The sequence below is a fragment of the Melopsittacus undulatus genome, chromosome 4 (genome assembly GCF_012275295.1).
Source record: "Melopsittacus undulatus isolate bMelUnd1 chromosome 4, bMelUnd1.mat.Z, whole genome shotgun sequence".
In the NCBI taxonomy this organism is placed as follows: Eukaryota; Metazoa; Chordata; class Aves; order Psittaciformes; family Psittaculidae; genus Melopsittacus; species Melopsittacus undulatus.
In genome coordinates, this window is record NC_047530.1 from 104,968,187 (window position 1) to 104,991,308 (window position 23,122).

Genomic DNA, 23,122 nt, shown 5'->3' on the forward strand with positions numbered 1-23,122 from the left:
GTGTGGTACAGATCTGGGACTAGGCCACAGTAACGTAGCCAAAGGAGCAGCCTCCCGTCGTGCTAACGTGGTCTGAAGGAGGGAAACCTAATGAGGTATTTGCTGCCTGCTCTCCTCGAGGAACAGGTAGTGTCAGTTTAGAAACTTACTCTGAGGAAACAGCTTGAAAGAAAAGAGGGTTTAACTCTCTGGAGAGGGACCATATGATTTCTGAAGGATGTGAAAGGAAAGAAAACGATTCAGCTGGGATTTTTCTTCATTATCACCCCACCCAGAGAAGCGAACACACAATGAGCAAAGGTCTACACATATTGATTTTAGAGCTGAGGAAGTGTGCAGCTAACAGCTTTTTAAGTATCTCCATTTTCAGTTACTTCAACAAAATTACCAATGAGCAGTGTAACAAAGTGAAAGTTTTTTTCCGTAGGAAATTGCAGACTAAAAATGATCATTTAGGTTGTGAAACGTTTCTTTTCATTGAAAGTAAAGGGCTTTTAAACACAGGAGTTACCGCGGCACTCTGCGGCGTTCTCCTCACTAGACATTTCACAAACCATAATCTGTCTCTCTTTCAGGATGATAATTTCACACCATTTTGTCGCTCGGAGACTTTTAAACCTAAAGAGTACCTGCTCCCGGCATTCTGGCTTGGATCACCACAGCCAGCCTGAGGAAAGCGCTGACACGCTCGGTGTTAAGGAAACCAACCCACCCCACCGCCCGGCTCTGCAGCACCTAACCCAGCAGCACAGCACGGGCAGGGGGTTCCTCAGCGGCTCCGCGGCCGCTAAACCCCCGTTTACCGACATCAACCCCTCAGCAGCACCGTGAGGAGACACCGGTACCTCCTCAAGGGATGGGGGTACCGGCGCGCCGCTCTCGCGAGAGCTGGGGCAGCCGTCGCCTAGCAGCCAGTGCTGCCATGCCATGGAGGCTGAGGCGCGGCGGAGGTTGCGGGCGTTGCGGATGGAGGCGGCGGAGTACTACCGGAGCCACGGAGTGCCGCAGCGGATGGAGGATGCGCTCAACACCCTCTTCCCCCAGCGCCCTGGGGATCTCTACGGGGAGCTGGTAGAGCGGGGAGGGGAAGCAGCGCGCAGCCTTGATGGAAACCCCGCAGACCCGCCTCTAGCGCCGGGCTGAGGGGCTGCAGGGCCCGGGGGTTGCTTTCCTCGGCAGGCAGGATGGGCAATGGCCTTGTTCTCGCTACAAGGGCGAGGAGCGAAGGGGAGGGCCCTCGATGCCCACCGTACCGGGCTTCCCCGCCGCTCCCTCCCAGTGTCCGGCGGGGTGCCGGGCTCTGTACCTTCCACTAGAGCAGGTTGCTCAAAGCCGCATCTAACCTTGGATGGGCTTTGACTCATGCGAGGTTTGCAGTGTTTTTACCATAGTGACTGGTGGCACTTTGACACTGGGCCAAATACCTTTCCACAGCAGTGGGGCTTTTGTCCTGTGCTGGTTTTGTGTCAACACAAAACCAAAGTAAGGTCCTTCCAACCCAAACCATTCTATGACTCTGTGTCGGCTTAGGAAGGCACTAGATGAATGTCCATAACAGAGGTGCTGCTCAGCATGGTGGTGTCTGAGGCCAGTGGCAACGGGACCCTGGGTGCTGTTCATGCTGCAGCTGCTTCTGGAAAGCGAATGGGCCTCAGTGGAAGTGTCAAGAATCAGACCAATTTTATTGTGCCCAGTTGGCAAAATACCATAGACAGAATTTCTAATGAAACCTCTGTTAGTGGTGATACTGGAATTGCCATTGCTGCAATAGTGAGGAACTCCTGAAAAAAAGAATAAATTCGGGTATGTTCTCCAATGTGAAGGTGGCTGTGGAAGTGAAATATTTCATTGCATCTTCCACCATTTCCTGTCTCCCAAGAGTTTTGTTGTCACTAGTGGAAGGGACTAGAACTGCTAACACCTTTGCCTGGTGTTTGACATGTCCCTCTTCTATGTAGCTATGTTTCCTGGTTTGCCCATTTGGCATATTCAGGATTTGGTGACTGTCTCTGATACCAGACTAAAGAATGAAACTAGTAAGGAAGTATGCAATAAACCTCAGGTAGCAACTTGATCCTTTTGTTAAAGCAACATCAGTGTTTATTAATGTCGTGGTTTTAACCCAGTCAGCCACACAGTTTCTACTCCCCTCCCCTTTTTCTTTCCTCTGGGGGAGGTGGGGTGGGGAGGAGAATCAAAAGAATGTAACTCCCACGGGTTGAGATAAGAACAGCCCAGTAACTGAGGTATGACACAAATCACTGCTGCTACCACCAATAATAGTAATGATAAAGGAAATAACAAGGGAAGAGAATATGATACCACCTGCTGAAATGAGCCCAACCAAGAAGAAAATGCCCTTCTGGGTAACTCCCAGTTACCTCCTGGGCACGACGTGCTATGGTATGGAATACCTCTTTGGCTAGTTCTAGTTTGGGTCAGGTGTCCTGACTCTGCTTCCTCCCAGTCTCCCCTCCTCCCTGGCAGAGCATGAGACTCACAAAGTCCTATGGCCAGTCTAAACATTTGAGCAGTAACTAAAGACATCAGTGTTATCAGTGCTGTTCCCAAGCCAAAAGTCAAAACACAGTGCTGCACCAGCTACTGAGAAGGAGAAAAAAATGACTGTTACTGCTGAACCCAGGACAATTAAATACGGGCAGAGCCCTGAATAAATTCACATAGTTGGATGATGACAGTTCAAAAGGCCTATTAAAGACCATGTTGGAAGAAGCAAGAGAGCTCTGCCTGCCAGAAGTCTAGGTTTCCATCTTTCCCATAAACCTCAAAGTGTCCTAATCTAAAATCCCAGGTTTCCTATGGAGTAGTGACCCCTAGCTATATCCATTGCCTTGAGTCTTGATGCTAAGTGCAGCATAACCACAACTCCTTAAAATTGTGCTGGCCTTGTTAGCTCAGTTCTGGCCAACTAAAACCCCACTTCTAATTAGGAGAGTTGGCCATGGTGATAAATAACCTTACACCAAGTATGTTCTGTAAGAGAGGAATCTACAAAAGAAGTAGTTACTGTTGTTGAGAAGCTTCCTGATAAGCTTCTCTTCCAGATTAAATCTACTGTGAAGATCTTTAATATTACATTAGTTGAGTGTTGAGACACATGGACATAAGAACATATGTTCCCATGTACATACGTATTTGATGAAGCAACCTTGAAACATTATTAGGTATGTGGGACATTACGTACTTCCCATACCAAGAAGTATATTCTAAATATACTTATTGTTTTCCCCGTGTGCAGCATGTACACAATTTTGTGCAGAACACTTCACATGAGAACGTTTTCTAGGCAGGAGGATTTGGGTTAAAGATTGGTTCTAGTTTTATTGTTAGGGGAAAAAAATGTAATATTAAAGCTTAATAACTACATGTTAATAGATGTTAATAAATAAAAGCGTGCTATGGGGATTTTAATATACTGGTAGGATCTGGTAGCGTTCTTCATGGATTTTAAAGAGTTACTCTTGGCCAGGATTTTTTGTTTCCTTATGAGAGAGAAGAGACATGTATTCTTTCAAGATCTTATCCACAGACAAACCCATTGTTTTAGAGCACCTCACTTCACAGGGGAGGTGGAGGCTATGTGAATTGGAATAGAAATTAGTTTAATGAGTAGCACAACGACTAATGTTGGTATTCTCTGTAAAGCTAAGTAAGCTTTGGACAAATGCGTGGGTTTTAGGAGAATAAAGGAGATTTGGATACTCATCACTAACTTTGCTAAATAAAACACATGTTCATCTAACCTGGATGTGGCTTACGAGTTCCATGCTTAGATATGAGTTGGATCTGTTCCTTGGAATCTCCTCAAGGGTATACTACAGAAGTAAATGTTCAGTAACAGAAATATTTTGAATACTGCAACATATAAATGAATTTGCTCAATGGTGGATTTGTTTGAAAATACTTAATGTAATAAACCCCTCTTGGCATAGACATTGACTTTTAACTAAGTTCTTTCTCTTTCATTTAAGGCTAACTACTTATCTAAGTTTTCAAAAGCTCCATTAATATCCAAATTAGTTGGAAGAAAAGTTCTTGATGGAGTTGGTCAGCCAACGTTGGAAGTGGAAACACACTGTACAGTCAAAAACTACGAGAGGGTATGAGCTGCTTCTTCCTGGTTGTTTTATTTTAAGAAGGAATCGAGGAGAGGTATTCTTCTACTCACCACAGTATAGGTGAAGGCAGGTTTTTACACTGAGCTGACAAACTGATGTGAGTGATAGTTAAATCAAACATGATCATCTAGCACCTGCAATGCAAAACTGATGGTGCATTGCCATCTCTTCCACAACCACAAATACTCAAGATACTGTGTTTGCAACTCTAGCTGTTCTGGAGTAATTATTTCTGCTTTCTCTCAGTTAAACTAGGGTTCACCTAATTCTTGAATTAAATAGCATTTCTTAGCTATTCACACTATGTAAAGGTAATACTGTTAATGCTGGCAGCACTTCGATATTTGTAAATGATTTCTTCATTAAGCAAATTCTCTTTAAGTATCATTCTTCAGCAATACAGAAAGATAAGTTTAAATGACTTAAGTAAGACAAAATGTAACTGATCATGAGAGATGACATTGAGCATGAAAGCTGATGAATCGTGATACAACAGGTTACCAACAGCTGCAATAAAACATGTTCTAATGACTGTATAGTCTTTAAAATAACTCCATTCTTTTCTGATAACAAAATATATGTGTAAACCAGCTCTGTCAGGAGGTTTTTACCTAAGTAGGTGTAATTGAGGTAAGAAATTGAATAACATCTGTGATTACTAGAGACTAGGAAGAGTCAGATGAAAAAGTGAAGCAAACAGTAAATTTGGAGAAAAGTCCTTATAAAGTTGGTAAGGCCAAGTACTTCTTAGTCTTTCAAATGCCATTTCCAAGTTAGAAATCAGTAAATAGTGGTTTATTAAATTGAATAGTGGTTTAAGCCTTTTAACGTTTTTATTTTTCAGAGGATTTGCTCTGTTGTCATGTCTTCTCATTTTCAAACACTTGTAAATGCTTTACCTGAAACAATTGAAGCTGATGAAAAAGAAAGGAATAACTCTGTTAACACTGCTGTGGAATGGGTCAATGAATCACTGAGCACAATGTTAAGAGATGTGAAGCCTACTGACCAGGGTGAAGTTGATAAGATGCTTGGGTAGGTCTTGCTTATTATGCAAATTATTGCATCTGAAATATACACCATTAATTTATACTGTAAATTAAAAACATATAAAATATTTAATGTTTTCTACTATTTTAAAAATATTTTTAGAACATGATATCTCACGTACATGCACTGTATTATTTCCTGCTTTTTTCACAATTATGATATTAAAATCATGCTGGTTTTTACAAGGTCTCATACATGGGATACAAAAATAAGAGTCTTTAAGAAAAAAATGCTTGGACATGTTCATGAGACAAAGTTTCCATTTATGAAACTCATTCAGTGCCAGTTAAATTCAGTGGGGATGTTTTTTTCAGACTGCTACTCCCCTTCTTCTGCTCATTGCACTGCAGAATAACAGTGATACAAAAGGCCTCTGTGTGTGTCTTCTGCATTGAGGTAATCCACAGAAAATGTATATATATACAGTTTTCAAGTTCTGGTGGAGTCTTCCTTATGTGCAAGCTACTCCAAAAGGCTTCTTACTTGAGGCAATTATTTTCTTTGGAAATACAGTTTCTGTAGTAAACATCCATGTTAACTTTTTTCATACAAACATTTCTTCTTGGGAGCATCCCAAAGTGAAAAACAATGGCCATGTTTTTCCATCTAAAGAAATATGTTTGGATTTTATACGTAAAAACAAAAGAGGTAAGGTAAAATCATCACAGGTGTATCTGGATGTGTTTTCACAGTAACATTAGAGGAGCTACCAGACAACATTAGCAGCTTGCTTCACCCTGGAAGCAGTAATATCATTCTTTGTTGTAGTCAGAAGTGTTTCTTTCAGCTATATCACTGAGGCAGATGACACAGCTTTAAGGGTAAGGATTGGGCTGCCACACTTAACACAGTCTTAAGCAAATAGACCTAATTGCCTTCCATGTGCTTTGGGTAAACCTTGAAGAAGGGAGTAGGGACTCCACTGGGAAGAAATTCTTCCAACTGAAGTGACTCTAAATAAGATTTTAATGCCTTATTTACACTACTTTATATATCTTATATACTTCCTTTGCCTAAATTAGGTGAGTGTGACCCATGACTTTGGGCATGTAATTGAAATTCTGCCACTTCTGAGCTTGGAGCTTCTTAGATAACCAGTGTACAGCTGATCTATTGGATTAGCAACCTAGGCCAGGCTGCCGTTATGTCATAAAGTTATGACAGGATCTGTTAATACTCACAAAAAGCAAATACATCCTTCATGCCAAAACTGTCTGCTCAAAGCTGACTTTCCAACCACTGTGATTTGAAAAGCATGCTTTAAGGTTTATAATACTTGCTTGTGTTTCTTTTTGTTTAACCAACGCTGCAGAAGACTACCAAAAAATAACGTCATTTGTTGACTTCTCTAGCTTCACACAATGAGTCTATGGCAGAAGCTCAAGTGCATGCACTTAATCCACCTCTTAGCATGTTCATTGGCATATATCCTGTGTCTGCTTGTCACGTATCTAACAATATCTTGTTAATATTGTAAATATGATATTTTGTTATTATTTTGTTAATATTAACAAAATAAATATTAGATTATAATATCGTTAATAGAGACAATAATCTTTATGTCTCCTCCCTCAGTGAGTTCTTTACAAAAAAGGTAGAAGAAAAAGAAGAAATTCAAAAGCGAGAAGAAAGGGAAAAAGATGAAGAAACCCCTTCATGCATTCCACCAGCAACAGAACTACCTGGGGGAAAAAAAGCAGCAAAACAAGGTTTTATTTTACTTGATTTTAATGTTTTCTGCAACACAGGTATTGACAAGGGTGCTAAAATATTTTCTGAAGTATTTTGTGGACACATGACATGATGTCTCATGGTCAAAGGGTTTGGTTACTCTCACCTAAATCTTTCTGATCACAGCATTTCTGCATTTTCTACTGCAGAAATGAGAGGTAGGAAAATACAGTTTTCTCATCATTCACATGCATTTCTGCCTTTGTTTTACGGTTGGCTTAGACAGGAGGTTATTAGTCTTCAGAGTGAGGAATAAGAATGGAGGAGGATGCAAATGAATAATAAAAATGAAAATGATAAGGAAAGAAAAGGGAATCACAGCACTGAACAGGGAAATAGAATTAAAATAGAAGTTGAAAAGAATGGGAAGAGGGAGGAAGGGAAGTTTCTTGCTAACACCAAGAAGAGGAGGAAATAAGGTGAAAAGCAAAAAAGAAAGAAGGAAGGGGATGAGATGGGATTGATGGGCAGGACATAATAAAAAGCAGTAAAGAATCCTACTAAAGGAAAAAATGGTGTGAGAGTAGAGAAAGAGGGGGAGTATAGTGGCTCGAAGCAAAATCCCAAAGGGAAAATGCACCATATGTTATCTCCATATATGCATCACCCTCATTAAAAAAAAAAAAAAAAGTTTTTTTTTTTTATCATTTATTGGAAGGGCAGAAAATTCTAGCAAATTATTATTTCTTACCGGTTTAGTTTCCACTCTCATATACTATTAGTACAACCTCCCAATTAATATGTTAGGTATGCACACAGTAAATTCATCTTTGAGCTGAAATGGAGCCATAGAATCATACAATAGTTAGAGTTGGAATGGACCTTAAGATCATCCAGTTCCAACCCCCTTGCCATGGGCAATGTATTGTCTGCAGCTGTCAGGAGCATCCAGATATCATTATGTTGTATCTCATACTTTTAGTGAAGCTTCTGCTGACATATATATTACTTGTTATCACTAACTGTGTTTTCTTTATACTTGATTGTGACATTGACTGTAATATTATTGTTATAATCAACACCTACTATTAACAGCCAATGATTATAAAGCTACTTGTTGTTCCAGACCACTAACAGATGGTGACTTCCAGTAGCAGGTGCTTTCAAAGCATCTATGGTGTAATTTATGCAGGTTACAAAGTAGTGTAGTGTGAAGGATCTCTGAAACACTGTGCTTTATCAAAGTTGCTCAGCTTTTCATCCTCAATGCAAGAAGTATAGTCTGTTTATAGGATGAAAATGATGTATTTTCTACTCCGCATATCCCAATTAAGGTCCTATTAAGAACATTTTATCATAAAATATCAGTTGTATCCTGTAGTATTTATCCCTTATTGAAATAAAACTTGTTCTGCACTACTATTAGGAACCAAAGTAGTTGGTCAGGTTAACATAAAAGTCCCCAGTGCAAAAGTGTTGAGAATCAGAGCACTTACTGTGGTTTCACATAGGTGTTTATTGTACAAGTTCCTATGCAGCACTGTAGGCTATAACCATGGTAGCGGGAACTTCTAGGCTTCAAGCATTTTGGCAGAAGTTACTCTATCTGAAATTTTGAAAATGTAGAGTATGTAAAAGACCTGTTTTCTCATTGGAGAAACCCAACTATAATAGGACTAAATTTGTTTCACATTCATTATTAGAGGAAATCAAGTATGTGAACTCCCCCAGATCAGGTTATTATATCATCTTCTAAGTTGGTTTTGCAAAAGCTGAGCATATAAAGGAGAAGGATAAAGAATACAAAAATCATGGTTATGAGAGGAACCTGAAAAATGATACATTACTGGATATAAACATAGATAAAAAAACCCACAGATTTCAGTGGCTGAACATCTCCAAAAGAAATGGATCTGAAATACATTTGAAACCAGAGTGACCTTTGCATTTTTATAAGGTCATTTCATACGAAACAACTGATTCTTTTGTGATATATTGGATAGAACTGAAATGACAGTAGTATGTTTACATAGAACTGTGATACATAAGCACATGTTTTAAACCAAGAAAATAATTAACTACTAGTCTCTGACTTGTAGGAAAGAAGGCATCAATTCCAGAGAAAATGATCCCACCTGCAGAACCCATTGAACTGGTGCTTTGCGGCAGCTTAGCTATTGGAGGAACATCCCTTGCTATAGCTAAGGCTGGTGCCACCATTAATCATGTCCCGTTGTACTTACATATCTCACTGCTGAAACACAATCAGGTACATGTGATTTTTGTCCTTTTTACTTATTTTTTTATCCCAGTTATCACAATTACTCTGGAATTGTGAAGCCAGTAGTCCCTCATGACAGTGGTGTTAAATATACCTCATGGAATACACCTTTAAGGCCATTGCCTGTAGCAGCCTTTGAACCCTGTGCCATAATTCAAATATATAAATTTTATATATATTCACATTTTATATAAATTTATGTAAATCTTTTTTTTAACATTTTTATAAACATTAAATATGTTACTTTAATATTTAATGTTCATTTAACAATTTTATATAAATTGGTATCCCCAATTACAGCATTCACCTAAAGAAATGACTCTCCCACTCCCAATGGTTACCGTATTGAACTGTGAAAAAACTGCAAAACTGAAATTAGTGAAAGAAGTTATGCTTATACCACCAGTTCATTTATCATTCAAACAGGTACTGTTTCATTTATGTTCATATATATGTATTCTATAGACTTAATATCAACTATATATGTACATGAGTACTTGGAACTTTGCAATATAATCCTTACAAACTGTATCTTTCATTTTTTGTTTGCTTGCAAGGCCAAACTTTTAACAAATGTTAGTGCAGAATTCTAACACTAGGAACATTAAAAGAAGTAAATAGATAAAGACTTAAGGTACATGAAGGTTTCAATTTAAAAATGTATGTGCTAGAGGAAAAAAACCAGTGCACTGAAGATGTAGGGCAATTGTGTTATACAATCAGGGATTTTAATTTTGTTTCGAATGTGATTTTACATTAGTAGGTTGTAAATGGTATCAGTTGACAGACCACACAAAACAACAAAACTCTTAACAAATTCACAGGAGAGCCTAAAATCTTTGGGAATAAATTGCTTTTAAAATGACATTGTGAAGATAGAAGGAAATACAAAGCAGAACAAAATCTATTCAAGGCGCAAGAAGGATGGTTGATCCAGTCTGTCAGCCTGGACCAACCTTCTCTTTTTGTTTAGCCATGTGTTGCATTAAAGAATGTATCTGCACAAGATGCCTACATTAGGGATGTGATTTCTACTTTGTATGCTGGTGACCTGAACAAATTGCTGAGCTCGATTCTCTTTTTCCTTTAACTTTATAGAATTGTCACCAAGAGCTCTGAATAAGGTTGCTAATTCTGTACCTTTCAAAGACAGAATGCCTCCTAGTGCTCATGGGAGAGTAGCAAGCTGTTTGCTGCATTGCAAAAACCGTAGCCATTCGTCCTGTGTTGGTGTGTTGTCAGCTGTGACTGACTTCTGCCCCCTTCAGTATTCTTTTACTGGCACAGTTGAAGAAAATCTGAAATGGGATTTATGAAGTTAGCATTAAACTTTTACTAAGCAAGCAAAAGAGGAAAAAGGATCTTACACTAAAAGCAATGGATTCATTTAATCAGAGTGTTCCTTGTTCCCATGTTTAAAGTTAAGACAGTGATTTCTTTTTCGCTGCTTCCTGGGAAATATATTCAATCTTGTCAGAGTTTCCAGTTAGGAAGTCTTAGATAGAGTTATGCTTGTGAAAAGTGATTATCAACTTTCCATTCCTCAGATATTACACAGACTGAGATAACGCTAGACTTGGGAAGGCTTTCTTTTGTGGTAGAAGAGACTACTTTTCTTGCCATCCCATTCAGCAGCATGACCAAATACTCATGTTCATGCCACTGCTACTAACCCTTTCTCATTTGACACTTGATGCATTTTTTGGGTGGTGAGGATTGCATTTAGGAAGCTTATAATAGTTTTATGGGGTTTTTAAGACTTTATATTAAGATCTACATTTAGAATAAGTGTTCTCTCTCATCTGATTTAACCTGCCAAAAAAGGAAATAATTTATCTTCCTTTTGAAGATTACTGTTGTTTAATTTCAGGGCTTAGAAAGAGCTCTGGATATGCAGAAAGAATTTATGAGACTGTTGGATCTGCTAAGCAAAGAGGTACAATAAGAATGTGTAATAATCATGTGATGTACTTCATTTGGTCTTTCTATTTCTCTTCTCTTTTTAAGATTAAACATGGAGCATTTAACCTGTTATCAGGCTCCATCTTATGGCACATGTTAGAAGATGTGTTTCTCTGACAGATGAATAAGTGTTGGCCATTTGGTGATATTAAATTAACAAAGATAAAATAAAACAATGTTCTAAGCATAGTAAGACTTTCTGTTTACCTGAAAAAGTATCCTGGGAGTGAATGGTATCACAGTGAATATGCAATATATGTTTCTGATCTTGCTAAGTCACACACAGCTACACTCAGCATGCATTATTCAAGTGCTGTTAGAGTCTAGATTATAATTTCTGAGATCCCCTGTATTTTTGATAGACTTGGTGAGAATCTTTGGAAACAATGGTTGGAGTGATGCCCATGTAGAAATGAACATTTCTATACAGGTTTAAGGGAGATCATATCACCATGTTTAAGTATTGAAAGGGTGGCTACAAAGAAGATGGAGACTCCCTTTTTACAAGGGGTCACATGGAAAAGACAAGGGGTCATGGGTACAGTTAATCCCAGGGAGATTTAAATTCAACACAGGAGGGAAATTTTTCACAATGAGAACAATCAACCACTAGAATAATCTCCCCAGGGAAGTGGTGGATTCCCCACCATTGGGCACTGCTTCGCTTCAGCTGGACAGGGTGTTGGGACAACCAGTCTAGGTCATGGTTTGCCCAGAAAGGTTGGCCCAGATGAACCTTGAGGTCTCTTCCAACTTGGTACTCCATGATTCTGAGATCTGAAATGAGTCACCACCACAAAATAAAAGTGGATAGCTGCTGATAGTATTCAAGACAGAACAGAAGCTATATCCTATCTTGAATATTTGCAATGTCTTTAGACCAAAATTCAGTAATTTTATTTGTCTGATATTTTTGGACTTTTCCATGGAATTGATTTCTTTCTTATTTTACTCCCACCAGCCCGGTCCTCAAGCAGGAGACAGTAAGAAAGGCAAAGCACAAAATACAGGGAAGAAATCTGCGGTAAGAAAAGAGACTTTCATTTTAAGCCTTCAGCTTAGTAATAACAACAGCAGGGAACCAAAATGTTCTAAGGAAATGAAGCATTAATCTACATTACTGCTTTGGAAAGGTCAAGGCAAGACTTTTAAATGTTCCAGATGCTCATATCTTACATAGTAATTTGGATTCTTCTGGCCATACCTTCCCTTCCTGTGGAACAATAACAGAAAGGGGAAATTCTTCTGGAATCTGGTCATTTTTTTCATACAGAAATCCTGGTAAATTATCCAAGCAAGCATTTTTCAGGCCTATAGTGCCAGTGGAGAATGTGCCTTTTTGACCATGTAGGCCATAAAACTATAACCTGTAAGATTTGCATATTGTGCTGTTTCCTGACTCAGGGAGCATAACTCCCCTCTTAATCATGCTGCATTAAGTTCTCAGTTCCTGTTTCAGGTTATAGATAGTGGCAGATGCAAACCAGGAGCTAAAGGGCAGCACTCCCAGTGTGCACAGGACATTATTTTATATGACTCAGATCACTTCAAAGCCTGTAGTTTGTAGATAAATTTTCCATTCAATGGGATTGAAACACTATGTGGGTTTTGCTCTCCATTCTGAGGCAATTAAAACATTATCAGGTGAGAATTGTTGCTTTTGTTGAGTATGAGCAAAAGAGAGGATGAACTAAAGTTTTCCTATTCTTTTGCTTAAACACAGAATTCATCATCATTAAGCAGTGGGTAATTTCCACATTCTTACCACAATATGTACTGAAGTCACAGGTTAAAATAATTCCATAAGATCTGCATAGGGAAACAATGCATTAGATTCTCTGGGAAAAAAACAACATTTATTTCTGTAGGAGAAAGCTAAAGGAGATAGAAGTGGGACTGAATTTTAAACTGATAAAAGCACCGTGTTGGTTTGAACTTTTTTGGGGGGAAAAAAGAAAAATATCTAACTAGGCAGTGAAGAAGAACTGTAGAAGGTTATAGTACAGACAGAAAGTACTATATGCTATAATGTAGGCAGAAAAAATGATTTTATAAAGACCATGCTTTTAATAGAATGAACAAGGCACAACATATGGGTACCTTGAAACTCACATGAACATGCGGACTTAACCTCTGTAGTTCATTTTCTAATTCTCCTCAAAACTGATGCTTTCCAATTGTCATTTCCAGTCTAACCTAGGATTATATCCTGCTGCTTTCTGGGCAGCTTAAGGTCACTCTTTATAACCCAAAATTCACAGGCTTTAAAGGCAAAAATCAATGTTTGAAAAACGTACAAAAAAACTGACAATTGAAGGATACATGAGAGATTTCCTTGATACAACTCTGCTTGTGGCTCATGTCCGGGGACACTGTTCCTGAGGCAGACAACTCTATGCAGCTGTGCTTGAGGTATTTCCCCTCTATGGAATTTGTTCCTTCTAGAAGTCCAGGAAGATTCTAGTGTTTCTTGAACACTCCATAGAGGCAATATCAAAGTTGTGGTTGAGGATAAATGAGTAAAAGCTGTTTAAAAATAGAGATTACGTATTTGTTGCAAAGAGATGGTCCACAGCACTGTCAACTTTTACACAGCGTCCATAGCAACTCAGTGGTTGTTAAAAGACTGTTTAAAGTCTCCTTGTAAGCCAGTATTGGCCATGTAAGTACAAGAACTACATGACTAGACATATTTCCAAAGACAGTTATCTCTCTATTCATTAGCCCTGGATCATCCCCAATTCATAGGAAATTGTCCTTAAAGTTGCCAATGCAATCTCTGAGAACGGATTTATGTTTTGATGACTGAATGCAGAATGAAATGACAGTGAAAATGTATATACAAGTATAATATATAGACATGTGTGTACATAAAGTTATTATTTTTGTTTTACTTTCAGCAACAAGCCTCAAAAAGAATATCACACTTAGGATGCCCAGTAACAGGATGTGATAATCTAGAACAACTGCTACTCCTAATGCAAACAGCTTGCAACAATAGAAGTCTGGAGCTAGGAAAAGATATGTATTTAGCAATAAATTGTGCTGCTCATGAATTAATGGATTATGTAAGTTATTTTCAATATCTATTTTGATGTTCCTCAAAGAAATATAGCCATCGTTTAACATTATTTAGCATTACGTTGCAAACTCACCTCGAAGCTTCTATCTCCATTTTTTAAGGTAGCAATCAAGCAAACCAAATAATTGTCTCTGAGTTTAAATCAGTCCTACAAGTGTAGCAAATGTGTTACTGGCTTGTGAGTGCAAGGGGATGAGACATGCAGACATCCTTCTGGTAGCCTGATGCGGTGGGAGCAGGGAGAATGGATGCATTCCTCCTCCCCAGCTGCACCAGCATACTGGTGGCATGGAACAAGGCTCACTGGACCAAGGCAGACCCCCATTATAGCTTTGTCCTACATGCAGAAATCTCCATTCCTTTCATTATTTAACTTTAATCATTAAAAAGGTATAAGCCTGACTGCACCAGCCAGGTTTAGTCCTTTTCTTTGTTTAACTATTCGTTCAGATTTTTCAGATCAGCCTGGGTCAAACATAGCAAATGCTTTACTGGGCAAACACCTCTGTTTACAAGCTCTGTTTGACAAACCAGCTTCATCTCACATCACATCTTAGACAATTTTGAATCCAAGTATTAAAAAACAAATCCTGTTTTGTTGTTTGTTGAGCTTTTTCATTTCACCACAAGGTATAAATGAAATAATTCTCTCCTATCCACCTTACTTTCAAGGTTGAAGAACAAGAAATTATTTACACAAGTGTACTTCTGCAATTCCTTAGCACCACTACATGCTTATTTCTCCATTATACTACACGACATCTGTTGTTTAATTCAAACTACCTTAACCTTCCTGTCATAGTATGAGTCTGTACCCACTAACATTCATCTCATTGTGTATCAATATTAACCTTTTAATTCTGATTTTTATTTGTTAATTTATCTGCAGCTGTAGTCTTAAAGTTCTTGCCCCTTGTTCCAAAATTAATCAGATTTCTCTCTAAGCAGAAAAACAAACTTTCTATTCCATTTAATATCTAAAGAGATTAATTTGGGTGTACTGTAGTGACTAATACCTTTTGTTAAAGCAGTTGCTCTCCTGACAGTCTGATGTCTGTATCCCATATACCAGAACAAGAAAAATCTTAAGCAATGAATTACAGTAACTCTAACTTTCTGTTCCTGAACTGCTGAAGTCATTAAAGCAGTGGGTATTCCGGCACGGTCTGACAATCTCCTCTTAATAATCCTGCAGTTTGTGCTTCCCATGATGACACTCATTTTACACTAGCCCTTTTCGAGAGGGGTAAGGGACAAGGAAGGGCAGCACCTACATTTTGAGCACTGAGGGTGCACACTTTTCCCCTAGCAATATTTTCTTCATTAAATAAGGACCCAAAGTTAGCTCTGGGGGGGGAGTAATTAATGAAATTTTTCATGCAAGATTCAATAAAAATACCAAATATTGATAACTATCATAAAGTAGTGTAAAATGGGCAGCGTTCCCTGAAAATGCTGAAATAGATCTCCTTTGGTTTAGGAGTGCTATGCCTCAGAGATTTTGGCATGAGCCCCCTGGCAGAGTTTTCTATAACAATATGCTGGGCACTTACATACTGAGTAACAGACAAGTGAATATGGGCTTGTTGAAGAGCACACAACCCACTGCATTGATAGGGATACTGGTGTCACAAGAGCTGTGTGCTTACATTTGCACTCTGATTTTTAAGGTATTACCTTCCTTATGTTTTATGTTCTTCAATTTCTAGAGTAAAGGAAAATATGAAATACTCACTGGAACATTCAAAAGCCCCGATGAAATGATTAACATGTATGTGGAACTGACTGACAAATTCCCTTTTATTATTGCATTAATAGATCCCTTAAGAAAAGAGGTAAGATACCACAGTGCAGTCCTTGGGAAGCAGATAATACTGGTCAGTGGCAAATCACTGGACTTTTCACATGTTTATAAGAAAAGAAAATACAAAGCTTCTGCTTTTAGAGTCATTCAGCATTAAAATATCACTAGAAAAAATATCAAATAATTTGCATACTTGTAACTGACAGTATCTCTAAATCTTTCTATACTTTTGACACAATTCCTGATGGAAAATAACCCTGGCATGAACAGAAGGTGATCAGTACAAACATTTTAAAGAATTACAAGAAAATGCTTTTTTTTCCCTGATTCTATTTGCTAAACCACTGTGCCATTTTTATTACATTTTCCTTACATTTATTACATTTTGTTACATTATTTCAATAATTCAAATTATAAAATTCAAGTTATATTTTGCTATGTATATTATATTATATTACATTATATTATAATTATATCTTATGTTATTATATCTTATTATATTATAGCTAAAATTTGGACATAGCTCTATATTCCTTAAAATCCCTCAAGAAAAAAAAAGATTGCTGCTGTTCTTCATGACTGAGATTTATTCCCAAAGCCTGACCAAGCCTGTCACTGGCAGCATTGTGTGATAGGGATTAAAGTGATTGTAAAATCTCGTGTATTTCTTATTGCAATCAAAGTTAGAGGAGTTAATTTAGTGTGGCTAATAGATTATAACAATAAAGGAGAATACTGTTGAGCATGTTATCAAGTTAGAGATGGGTGAAAGAAACAGATTGCATAACTTCATTAGCATTTCTACATAGCTAAGATTGTTTCCATGTATTACACAACAGATCAGAACTTAATTGTAGCAGAACCTGCAATTGCAGACCTGGATCCTGCAGATGCAGAACTTCATAAAAATTGCTCTTGTTGTCGAATTTTACACTATATCTTCTTTAAAATAACTATGAGGGTGTTGTTTTCATGAACAAAACATGAAGACTGTGATTAAAGGGGAAGCAGAGTGAGGCTGTCTTTGTGAAGCTGCCCAGTGAATAAATAATTCTAAACCAGATGAACTGCAAAATCCATCTGATTTTATTCTTAACTGGAACTTTAGAAGTTCATTTTTCAAGTATCTCTGTTAATTGTTACCTCACTGTAGCTAGTTAGCCCTGTCTTCCTGCACTGCTCCACTCCGACTCTCTCAATTACCCATGTTCCAAAACACCAGCTTATTCCCCATTCCTGCCAGGGCTGCAAACTCCCGTGATAATCCTTACGAAGGAGCAATTGCAATATGAAAATCCACAGAACTTCAACAGATAGTGAAGTGCAGTTGGGATTAGAATACTGCTAAGGGACATGCCTCTCCTGCTCCTCCCCTCACTCCCAAATCTATAAGGTTTGCCCATGCCTCATTTTTGCCACAGATCATTAAGTCCTTGAGGCTTAGTTCTGGTACCAGTTCTTCAATTCATTGCCAGACAGGAGAGTGCTTTAACATTTGTTCGGGTGTCAAAAGCTTCATTTTCATTTATGAATGGGCTTGAAATCCTGAGAGGAATGGACCCTTATACAGATTGCAACTACATAGGTACAAAAGTCTGTCTGATCTGCAGATAAAGAATGATTACTGGCAGAATTATTAACTAGTAATGTTTTTCATGTGATAACTCTACATTAATTGATAAATATCTGCTTTCAAATTATTTACATGTTTACAATCCTTTATTTATCCTTAAATCTCAGTACCATGTGGGCAGTGCATTAAAAATCAAGATACCTAAAACCCCAGAGCTTTGCTGAAAGCAAGCATTGCATTCTGCTGTTCACTCTGGGTCAGGCTTGCAGCTCTGCTCATCCTGTCTCTATACATGTTATTGAGTCTATGACTGCCTCCAGTTTCAGGATTTTATATCCAAACAAATATTAGGACACTTAAAATATTAACATAAAAAATTAATCCTCTGAATAAAACAGGACAAAATTATTTGATACTCCATTAAAATGGAATAAATTTCAGGAAGGAAACCAAAATAGCAGACTCCTAGAATTAATTTAAATGGAAATATTTTAAACTATACTTGTATGCAACAAGCCTTGAGTAATTCCAGATGAGCTTTTATGTTTTCTAGCAAGATCTTAAAATTCAAGCAAAATTCCAGTAGCATGTTTTTCATAGCTGGACAGATTTAAAATACAGTATAAAATATGTTTATATGACAAGTAGCTTTAGGATTAAATCCAAATGTATTCTTTATTTTTATCTCGTTTAGTTTTAGAAACTCCAGTTATTTACCTGATTCTTTATGCAGGACAGACAACAATGGACTAACATATGCTGTGCTCTCGGTTCCAAATGTTTCCTGATTGCTGAAGATGCTGCCACGTATATTTCCAAACGTAAAATTGACCAAAACTTCAATGTACCAACCTGCAGTGGTGTTGTCCTGAAGTATATTAACCAAACTAAGGTCTCAGACCTCATAGAACTTACTGGACTTCTAGACAGTGAGTAGAGCTGGGGGGGGAAGGCTGTCTGTCAAAGCTACAATAAATAGCATGGAAATACTACATCATTTTATGTAGTTATTGCCAGTCCTAATTTAGAAACCAAAGAAGAAACTAACATTCATGTTTTGATCCACAAATCTCAGTTCAGGAGCTTAAACCAGCATTCAGTGCTTAACTACAGTAAATGAATACACTGTGATGTTTTCAGTGTGGGTGCCCTTTGACACTGCAGCCAAGTGACATACACTAGATATCAGAATTCACCAAAATAAAGACGTAGTTGAGTAATCTGAATTTTAACTACTACTAGTATTAATGATTAAGGAATCCAAACAAGTACATGATTAAGGAATCCAAACAAGTACAAAGTGTTTAAAACTGCAGTTTACTACATGTTACTGAGCCTATGTGGTAACAGTACTATGAACTTGTGCAGTTTCAATAGGGATTTCTCTTTCTATCCATTTTTCTTTATTAATTTTTATACAACAGATGGACAAATGTAATATATCTAAGTTCCTTATTCCTTCCAAAAGCCCAGAATCGCTATATCAAAGCAAGTAAATATCATCTTAAAGCTTTCATTCACTCAGGATGGTAAACTCCTTTTTTATACTGAATAAAAATCATTACTGTAGTAAGGAGCACATTTCAAATGAACAGAGTAGCCTCCTAGCTTGTAAGAATACATTACCACAGAGATCAGTGAGAGACAGAAATCAGGCTGGAATGTTAGCGATGCCCTTCTCCATGCTGGAAATAAACCATAGTGTTAATGCAGCAGACTTACAGAGTTTACATTTAGATGAGCTGGGTTTCGGTGGGTTTACTCCTGTTTGCATTTAAGCTTTGGTAGCCCAAGGATAAAAAAAGAATGCAAAGTCCAAACAATTTCTATGTCAAATATGTAAAATATACTCTAATGAAGGTTTTCCACTCCCGTTATGTGCAGGTCAAAGACAAATTACCATATTAGGAAGCCCAGATGGAGAATCTTCTGATGATAGCCTTGTGGATCTGGTACGTATTGAAAGCTGTTCAATTGCAGAATTGCCAAAACACTGCTTTTAACATGAACCGGTTTTTAAAGAGAAAGCCTCTTTCTGCTTGAGAAAGAAACAACGTTTTACAAAATGGGCTTTTTCTTGAGAGTTGCTTTTTTTCTCCCCCCACAGAGTGTTAATCTTTGAGTTTAAAGAGAGCACACAGGAAATTTGCCAAAGCAGGGAGGATATTCAGAAGTGTGTGTGATCTGTTCAGCTGCATAAAAAACCCCGACTTACTTCAAACATTTCGGAGTAGTAATAATATTTTAGGCAAAAAACTCCTTCACACCAATATATCGAGTCTTTTTGGATCAAAGCTACATTTGCAAATACAGTTTCATCCCATACGCCACTGAAAATTACTGTTTGCATACGACCAGTCTTTCACGAAGGGATTTTGTTTCTCCTTAGAGGAGGGGTTTTATCTGTAGAAAGCTGTGAGCGTTAAATTAGGAGCAGGATACCATGTTTAATCAGGAAGAATGCCTTCACTTCCCCAACTGTAGTTTTAAACTGCACTTTCTCATTTAAGGCTGTCGGACTGGGTGCCAGGTTCATCAAGTTGGGAGGTCTTTCCCGCGGAGAAAGGGTGACCAAATACAACCGCCTTCTTGCTATAGAGGAAGAACTGGCCGAGAATAGAACGCTACGTATGAGCTTCTTTCTTACTTTGTTTTCAGCTTGCAATGAATACGGGAACAAAGATTGGAGGGAGAATGATTGAAACTGCACCACAGGAGGGAAGTGAAATCAAAAGACTATAAATAAGCGCTGACAAAAAAAACCTAGGATAGCACTTGCCACAATGTATATTGTTGTCCTAATGGATTATCTGTTTACTGAATGTTAAAATAGACCCCTTCTTGAGGAGTAGCCTACATTAAGCTTTTCTCCAGAATTAATTGGTTGGAGTCTTGAAGCCCACAGTGCAAAAAGGAACAAAACAAAACCCATGCATGTAACATGCCGAAAAGCTGCCAAAATGGAATTTTAGGCCAAATACCCCACCTCCCTGGAGCCCCTAAACAGATATTGCTAACAAAACTTCATTTCACAACCCTCCTTTGTGCGTTACATTTCCAGCAGAATGTGTTTGGAAAGCCCCAATTGCATAGGGAAGCAGGAAATAAAACCCAAGAAAACCTGAAGCTGGCAATGCACATTCAGCCTGAGCCACTCATACGCATCTGCCTGCATTTCAGCATCTGCATCTTCTTTTTACACCCTTAGCTACCCTGTTAAACGCTTAACAGTTCATTAGAGGCACTGCTCACTTGCTCAGGTATCAATCAAGGCAGAATAAAGGCATACAGGCTGAAGGGGAGGCAGAGACAAGGGGAGGAAGAAAGGAAGGAAAGGGTTTGCAGGAATTGCATTGTGCCAAAGAAAAAGACACATGAAGGAGAATTAAGTCATTTTACCCTCTTATTTTTCATCATTTTCAATGTGCTATACACGGGGTAGCAGCACTTGACATGCACACTATAGAACAAAGTTTTTATGTTAAAAGAAATGGTATTGAAAGCTGAGTTGCTGAAAACTCCCCCTTGTTCATATATAACCTGATCAAGAAATAGAAGAGCAGAAATTCTTCTTTTTGCTAAGAAAGTGGTTTCACAGAATGCACTTCTCAAAAAACAAGACAGATAATTACAGAACTATAAATCTGAACTGCCTCAGGCGTAGTAATGTGTTCCCTATTCAAATGGTATAGTCTAAACAAAAGAGCTTGAGTTTGACAAATATTTAGACCTATATCTCATAAAATGAAAGAGCAACAATTCCCCACGCCGTTAATCGCTTGGCAGCAATAAAATCAGTAACTAAATCAACAGCAGGGAAATATTGAGATAGCGCATCTGAGCTGCATACCAAGCTCTTCATTTGGCTGGGCTGCAAGCTGTGGAATACACCAGAGAGCTGGGAAGTCGAGGGCTCTTTAAGTGGCTCATGGATGGGAGGTGACACTGACCCATCAGGAAGCCCCCACCCTGGTGTGGCTGCAGGGGGCCTGCAGCTGGGCCAAGGAGTACCCCTACAACGGGCAAGCTCAGCTCTCCACTGCCTGGTCCCTGCTCCCTACAGGTCAGTCGAAGGCTTCACTTCAGTGCAGCCCCTCTGCGGGCGTGTGTTTCAGCCACTGGGTTCACGTGGCTGTTGTGTGTGAGCTGCTTGCAAGTGGAATCATAGAATCCCAGACTGGTTTGGGTTGGAAGGGACCTTAGAGCTCACCCAGTTCCAACCCCTGCCATGGGTAGGGACACCTTCCGCTAGAGCAGGTTGCTCCAAGCCATGAATCACATACTAAAAAGTATTCTGTCCTAAACAGTAACATACAGCTGAGCCATGTCGGGGTGGGCACTGGTGCCTGTGGCAAAGCAGGGAGTGAGGTGGTGAGGTAAGGGAGTCTCACAGAACTGTGGAAAACAGCAGTGAGAAGAGGATGAAGTGTTCATTTCAGGAGCAATGGCTGAGTGTGGGCTTATACGAGGTTGTGAGAGGCCAGGGCAGAGAAATAGCATGGTCAGGTGAGGGGAACTTCCGCAAGAGCAGCAGAGTAAGATGGGTGTTCAAAAAAAGGGCAGTGAGATGGTTAGTGAAGAAGGGATTGTGCAACACCCCAGCTCAGGCCGCTGCCCACTGTGCCCTGTAATCAAAGTGCAGGACTGGTGCTCCTTCATTTCTGCAGACCATGAGGAGGGCTACAAAAATGCTGTAAGGGCTGGAGCAGCTCTGCTCTGGAGCCAGGCTGAGAGAGCTGGGCTGGGGCAGCCTGGACAAGAGAAGGCTCCTGAAGGGGAGACCTGAGAGCAGCTCCAGTGCCTAAAGGGGCTGCAGGAAACCTGGAGAGGGGCTTGGGACAAGGGCCTGTAGGGACAGGCCAAGGGGAATGGCTTTAACCTGCCAGAACAGGGGAGACTGAGCTGAGCTCTTAGGCAGAAGCTCTTCCCTGTGAGGGTGCTGAGGCGCTGGCACAGGGTGCCCAGAGAAGCTGTGGCTGCCCCATCCCTGGCAGTGTTCAAGGCCAGGTTGGGCACAGGGGCTTGGAGCAGCTGCTCCAGTGGAAGGTGTCCCTGCCCGTGGCAGGGGTTGGAACTGGATGAGCTTTAAGGTCCCTCCCAATCCAAACCAGTCTGGGATTCTGTGACCAGCTTCTAAAGGTTTTCCCAGGCTCTCATAGGCATCACATATCCATGGTAAAAAAATCCAAGTGCACCAGAGAACGTTACAGGAAACCAGATTCCAGCAAACATTAATTTCTTTTTTTCTCTTCTATTTCAGGTGAACCAACTCTTGAATTTATTGCTTTTCCTTATGAATCACACCCAGAAGAACCTTCTGATGAGCTTGCTCCCTCCACAGCTCTCCCAGACAGCCCCACAGGTTCATAGCCTGTCTGCACAGCTCCCAGTGAACAGCACACTGACTGACCCAGGTTGTCAACATTCACTTCTAGATAAATTCCTAAAGGAAACCATGTTCTAGTAAGAAACTCATATATTAACTCTTATTTCATCCATTTTAAAGGCATTCAAATGGTAGCTTCCCTTTTCCACTGCTTTCAGCTGAAACCAAGTTAAC

General features: G+C 39.2%; 2 protein-coding genes across 2 annotated transcripts in view; one reads left to right on the plus strand and one right to left on the minus strand.

Annotated features, from left to right (window-relative positions):
* Window positions 1-929, minus strand: part of HSPA12A (heat shock protein family A (Hsp70) member 12A) — a 103,008-nt gene extending 102,079 nt beyond the window's left edge. The window contains exon 1 of the mRNA XM_034061355.1: window positions 741-929. Within this exon, the coding sequence (XP_033917246.1) occupies window positions 741-929 (189 nt within the window). The remainder of the gene's footprint in view (window positions 1-740) is intronic.
* Window positions 928-23,026, plus strand: ENO4 (enolase 4). Its single transcript, XM_034061356.1, has 15 exons — window positions 928-1,071; window positions 3,993-4,121; window positions 4,984-5,174; window positions 6,765-6,898; window positions 8,960-9,129; window positions 9,442-9,567; window positions 11,012-11,077; window positions 12,065-12,127; window positions 14,004-14,171; window positions 15,895-16,020; window positions 18,296-18,491; window positions 19,447-19,514; window positions 20,073-20,190; window positions 22,230-22,255; window positions 22,823-23,026. Exons 1-15 carry the CDS (start codon window positions 928-930, stop codon window positions 23,024-23,026), a joined length of 1,929 nt encoding a protein of 642 aa, XP_033917247.1.
* The last annotated feature ends 96 nt before the right edge of the window (window positions 23,027-23,122 follow it).